The sequence below is a fragment of the Chlamydotis macqueenii genome, chromosome 5 (assembly GCF_036417535.1).
Source record: "Chlamydotis macqueenii isolate bChlMac1 chromosome 5, bChlMac1.mat, whole genome shotgun sequence".
NCBI lineage: Eukaryota > Metazoa > Chordata > Aves > Otidiformes > Otididae > Chlamydotis > Chlamydotis macqueenii.
In genome coordinates, this window is record NC_141560.1 from 52,712,453 (window position 1) to 52,719,009 (window position 6,557).

The following is a 6,557-nucleotide window of genomic DNA, read 5'->3' on the forward strand; positions in this document are numbered from 1 at the left end:
ACACGCCGGCTTCGCTTCAGCGCCTTATAAACAAGGACGATGGCGGACATCAACCTCTCGGCATCCCCTTCGGCAGGGGCAACGACCACAACACCCAAAGCCCCTCCGCAGTGGCGGAGGAGAGGCACGAAAATACACCAACCAACCCACCCAAAACGCAAAAACCAACCCAAACCCACAGCCAAAAGCCTTAGGCTGCTCCCCTCCCTCGCCGCGCCGCCTCCGCCCCCCAGGGCGCGTCGCCATTTCGTGAGTCAGGAGCTCCGAACAGCTCGCTGCGGGGGAAAGGGTGAAGAAGAGAGCACTGGGGAGGGGACTGAGGGGGGAAAAGGCCCGGACCCACGGTGCAACGGCCCACGGCAACGGTCGGCCCAGCCCAGGCCCCAGCCCCACCGCGCCTCGGCCGCCACTCACAGTTCCGGATATCGGAGATAAAGACCGCCAGGCCCCGCATCCCATCGCCCTTCGACACCGCAGGCATCGTGGCGTGCGATCACGACCGCCCAGCGACACAGCAAACCGCCGCAACTGCCGCCGCCCGCTCTTCCTGCGGGGCTCTTCAGGCCGCTGCCTCCGCTGCTGCTGCTGCCGCCGCCGCCGCCGCCTCTCCAGTGCGCAGGCGCCGGGACGGCTCCCGCGCCCCCGCGGGCGGCGGGCCTGCGCGCGAGGCTCTGGCGCCCCCTGGCGCGCGGGGGCGGGGGCGCTGCGGGTCGCGCCGGGCCCCGTCCCCCGGCCCCGTCCCCCGGCACCTCGCTCGGCGCCCCGGGTATCCCCGCAAGGAGGCCGGGCGATGCCGCGGTCCAGAAGGGGCGGCTGCCCGGAGGCTCCCGGAGATGGGCGGTGGCGCTGCTGGAACGCGACTCCCAGTCACCGCCGGCAGGGCGAACGGGCCTAGGCCGACGTGAGGGGTGGGCAGGGCGGCTTGAGCCGCTGCATCACTGCATACTCCCTGCTCAGGAGCTGCCGAATCCCTTCCTCTCTCCGCGTCCCCCTAAAGATTGAGAAGTTTTATGATTTCTGAAGGAGAAATATTGGGCTTTGCAGGTGCCTCAGAGGATGTCACTTCTGAGGGAGAAGAAGAGGGGCAGCAGATCAGGAGACAAGAACATTTCACGCCATCGGTAAGCTTTGAGCAGTCTGTTAATCTAGGATCTTATTTCTAAAATGTAGAGAGCAGGGTACAAACTCTGTATGGTATGGACTGATGGAGGCTGTGCATCCTCCATCTCAAAAGAGGCCCCAAAACAGTGCTCGGGATCTACTTCACGTACCCTGCATACTTACTCTGAACATTTGCAAGCCCAGGAGCTACTATAGAATCATAGAATGGTTAGGGATGGAAGGGATCTTTAAGGTCATCTAGTCCAGCCCTTCTGCAAGAAGCAGGGACATCTCCAACCAGATCAGGTTGCTCAGAGCCGCATCCAACCTGGCCTTGAGTGTTTCCAGGGATGGGGCATCAACCACTATATACAGAGACCTCTTTTATCACATACCCTCAGTTGTGTAAGTGATGCAGTTGCTCTGTGTAACATGTGGTGATTCACACTCCTCTGATTGCCTGGGCACACAGGCATACAAACCTTCATGACGGCTGTGAGCATACAGAGCAAGATAGTCCCATGCCACATCTGCTCCTGAGACTGAAAACATTTCAAGGTTAAACTGTCTTAAACATGCCAAAGAGGTAGGACTGCACAGAGCATTTAATCTCATCAGCTGAAAATAGATTCAAAGGGTGACAAAACTGGCCCAGTCTGCCTAACAAAAAGCATGCTGAGAGTTTCAGTCATAATGCAAGTGATTAGTGTGCTTAGTGGATTATCATGACCTACAGAATCATGGTGTTTAGGGCTACTGGAGATCAATCAGTCATTTTAACTGTTTTCCTGTATACTTCAAGCCATTTCATTTCACCTGTTATTCTCCCCCCCTCCCCCGCCCCAGCAAATTAAGCCCAGTATCTAGCTTTTAGCTATAGCCTATCTTAACAGAAAGGCGCTTCGTCTTGATCTGACAACATCGAATTCATTGTTTCCAAGGATAGTTTGTTCCCAAGGTTAACCCTCCTCATGTAGAGCTTGCATCTTATTAAAATGTATCAAGCTCCAGTGCTTTTAAGTTAATGATACATTTTTCTCTCACAGATAAATTACTACATAGCACTTGATACTATCTTTCTGATAGTGGCTGTACACCTCTGGTCACCATTCAAGTGTCTCTTCTGAATGTTTTCAGGATACATTGTTACATGAGTGCTTTTTAGTTGTGTAAGTATCTACTAGAAGGAGAAGATGACAGCGTGTGGTAGTCACACATATGTCTGTTTCTCCCTGGGTCCGTTTTGTAGACCAAGTGCAACTCCAGGCAGTCATGCACAACTAGTCATATTCAACTCAGATTCTCTGCATCTTTAGGCTTACATGAAGAAAATTCTCCTTTTTCATAGCTTCACAAACAGATTTTGATGCTTAACAGTAATTTCCATTTACCTTTGAAGCTGAAAACTTAAGATGTCACTATGTAGGAGGCACATTTTCAGAAAAAAAAAAAAATGGCTTTTTGAGCTAGCCAAAATCTTGAACTGATTTCTTGTCTTAAGAGCACAGTGACATCTAAAAGCTAGATATCTAAAGCTGATATCTAAATATCAGTCCTGTCTGGCTGTATTCCAGTCAGTACTGCAAGTCACGCAGGTACACTTAAAGCACCTTTTAGGAGGTGGCTTAAACACTGCTAGCAGAATAGCTGTGGCAGTACCAAGCCACAGTATGGGCTGCAAATTCTGCTTGAGAACTGGGCTACATATTCAAGTAGTTAACCCATGTAGAGCTCTCTAGTTTTGTAACTATACTGCTAAATTTTTAATTTGAAGTGGCTCAGTATGCAGTGCATATACCCTGGTTATTTTACATCAGTTTCCTTTGACTGACTTTTGAGGGTTTACTACATTAATCCTTGCTCTGTGTCTTCTTTTTGCTTCAATAAAGGCTTATGCAATTGTGGTGAATGTGTAGCTTATATGTCTGCCCTTACTGCCTTATAATTTAGAACTTATTAGCCATTTCAGACAGTTTTGGTATGAGGAGATAAAAATTTTGTGTGAATAAACAGTTACCCTGTAACGGTCTCTAGATGTGTCCTGATCAAAAGAAACATTGTAACATGAGCACAGATGTTTTTCATGCAGCACAGAGTTCACACTAGGCACAGCCCTTCACAAATGCACTGAGTTAATGAATCTGGAAAACGTTTTGGTTTGAGCTTAACATCTATAAAACACTAGTCTGTGAAAAAAATAAACTTCATTAGTTCCATCCATCCCAAGAGGTCGTGATTTTAAAGATATTTCTAATTACTGTAAAATCAGCATTAATAGGGAAATAGTATCAAGAAATGGTTTCCTAATACACAAAATGTTTTGCAGCACATTTGTCAACAGATCCACAATGTCTATCCCTTCTTTCCTATGTCATACATTGGTCTCTTTAATAATTTTCAGAAATTCATTGCACTTTGGTACAAAGACTTGAAAAATTACATTGATCTTCATAAAACTGTTACCATTAAACTGGATTCAGCTGGTGAGTATCCATTTGTGGGAACTACAGAAACTACCTTTCCTTTTGTTACTCCTGTCAGGTTTGTCCCTCACCCATCAGTTATTGCTTTCTTCTGTTCCTAATGGTTATTCTAACCATTGCTGGAAGCAAAAAGAGCTAAGGAGAAAGTAGAATCGGTGGCTCCTCCACATGTACGCTCAATCGTGTTTCTCTACTTGACATCTAGCATTCATTATCCATTAGCAGAGAGCACAGGTTTATCAGCAACGCCTTCTGCCATGTCAGAGTATCAGATGTGCTGCGTTCAAGATCATGAAACACAAAGTTATGATAATATCACTATCATGAAACCCTAAACTTCCCAAAATTTGTGACAGATCTGCCTAGACCTTTTCTTTCCAGTGGGCTCTTCAATGTCCAGTAGGGGTTTACACTCTACATCAGGTAGATGTTTAATATAAACAACAGGTTTATATTAAAATTTAGAATAGAATACTTAAAGTCTAAAATAAACTCTAATAGAGTAGATGAGATAAAATAAGGGTGAATAAAGGTTTTACAAACAAGATCCCCTTTGCCATCTGCATGCTGGCAGAGTAATGTTGGCCAGCTGGGTGGCTTTGTGAGTTGCAATAAACTCTGTATAATTCCTTCTAGTTCATAAGAGTTGTTTTTGTTTTTTTTTTTTTTTACTCTGAGGTCCTTCTGCTGTTTCTCTTACCTTTCTTTCTCCTTAACTGGAGGCTTTCACTCATTTCTTCCTGACACACCATTTTTATTTTCTGAGTATATACAGTTACCTGCCAGGAAAGCAGCACACTCCTACTCTCCCTCAAGTGTCCTACCTTACTTAGGTACTGCATTTTCAAAGGAACAATAGTGTACAGACTGAAAACACAGAAACAAAACTGATGTGGTCTATCACAGGCAACCATACCCTGCTTTTAAACTTCACCTCTTTGAACTGGCCACAAATACATAGAATTAAAGCAGAAGACTTACTGCCAGTACTAATAATCAAAATCAGTAACTGCTAGAGTATGAAGAACCAACAAACAGAAAAGTGATCAGTATTTTACGTAAAATACTCACCTTTGAAACTTGGGGGTTTTAGTTTATAGGAAAAAAAAATGAAAAGTTAAGAAGCATGAGATATAATTCCAGGAAAAACAAAGTGAAATTTAATGAGTTACAGTTACATAACTGGAACTTAGGTGTTGAGACGCCCAACGTTGTGGCACCCAGCCTTCAAGTATCTGGCTGTAGGAAAGGAATTCATAGTGCCAAGTTCAATTACTGAATTTGGTAAGTAGTCCAGGGGGTAGACAGTGGGAGTTACACAAGGTACACTCATGATTCCCAGAACAGATACAGATTCTTGTCTCTTTGGAGGACATTGAAAATGTAGAAGCATAAAAATCACCTTTTAGTATTGCTTAGTGGAATGTCAGCCTCTGGTGGGGTCTGCCCAAAGCCTTGTAAATGTGTTAAAAATTTGTGCGCTTCCTTACATATAAGAATAGTATCTGCGACTCCCTCACAGATAGCTACAGGTCTGCTCAATGGCAGCATGCATCCTGTCAACTACCTGCAGCAAACCTTTGGATCAGTACTGCTAAGGCTACAAGGAACAGAGTCAACAGGAGAATGTGATAGGAATGCAGCACAGGAAATAATAGATTTTGTTCCAGAGAGACTGGAAACAAAACTGATTTTTCATATCCTTGTGCCTTATCTCTGTTGTTCCTGCTATTTAGAAGTGTGACCTGGAAGCATTTAAAGTTTGCAAGAGTTGAACGGTGTGTTATAAAGCAATAGAAAATCTGGTACCAGCAATTGTGAATTGCTTTAGATACTATAATTATGCATCTTTTAAATTTGGGGCAGTTTATACATGGAAATGCACCGTGTTTCAAACGCGCCTATCAAGCAGTCCTATGAGATGAAAAAGATCACCTTTTCTTGAGTAAAAGCTGAAGGATTCAGAGGTGCTTTGGTGACACTAAAAAGTTGGATGAGATGTTTCTTTTTCCTGCTCTTTAGTCTGTAAGTGTCTGGGACCAAATGTGTTAGTGAGTACCATTTTCCTTTCTGGGGTCCTTGCTAGAATGTAAATTGGGGTGGTTTAGTACACAGAGAAAGTGTATACATTCTTAGCACTTGCCACAGAGACCATACGTCTGGTTCCCTGGCAGAGGGAAAATATTTATGATTTTCTTTTCAGTGCTAAGGAATATTCATAAAGATCTTTGTTACACAAGAGGGAATGAAAGAGGAGGACAGATCAGGAGAAAATAAAGTAACCTTCCAGTTCAGCTTCTGGGAGGCCACACAAAGCTGTAACCAACACAGAAAGCAGGTCACAGAAAGGCTTCTGTTGGGAAGCGCACTGCCAGGATATGCTAGGCTTGGCACTGCATCGCAGCATAACACATCCATTTTTATCAGGTTTTTGATATGGTGTTTAGTCCCTGCAAGCAGCCCATGAAATAACAGGGTTACATAAAAACTTCTGCTGCCGGAAAAGTAGCACAGCCATGTTAAATGTAAAAACACAAACTGTAGAAGGTCAAAAAAAAAAAAAAAAGATAATGAAAATTTCAATTTAAAACATAAACTTTTATTTTAAAGCCTGTTAACGCACATCTGAGATTTGACTCCTGCTTTCCACACGCCCGGGGTCAGCAGCATCGCTGACTGTCTGGAGGCCAGCGCCTGTATTTTAGCCCCAACTTCCTACTTACCCACGCTATTTGCTACAGCTTGGAATAAACCAAGAGACCCTCGAAGGGAATTTACGGTCAGACTGTGACTAGCAGTTGCTATCTCCGGGTACCGATGAGCACCAACGCAGTCCGCACTCGGGGACAGCCCCGCCGACCTCTCTCCACCCGGGGCCGGGCCAGAGCAGGCAGCTGCTCCCCGCCTCTAGCCCCGCCCCGGGAAGCCGCCACCAAGCAACAGCCACTGCCGCACCGCCGCGTTGGCGCAGCC

At 45.4% G+C, this 6,557-nt stretch overlaps 1 protein-coding gene across 4 annotated transcripts in view; it reads right to left on the reverse strand.

The window, feature by feature from the left end:
* AP2A2 (adaptor related protein complex 2 subunit alpha 2) overlaps positions 1-602 on the reverse strand; it is a 52,291-nt gene extending 51,689 nt beyond the window's left edge. For all 4 annotated transcript variants that reach the window (XM_086748151.1, XM_086748149.1, XM_086748150.1 and 1 more), the window contains exon 1: positions 415-602. In XM_086748151.1, coding sequence (XP_086604277.1) covers positions 415-481 — 67 coding nt within the window. In that variant the 5' untranslated portion in view covers positions 482-602. The remainder of the gene's footprint in view (positions 1-414) is intronic.
* Positions 603-6,557: the final 5,955 nt, after the last annotated feature.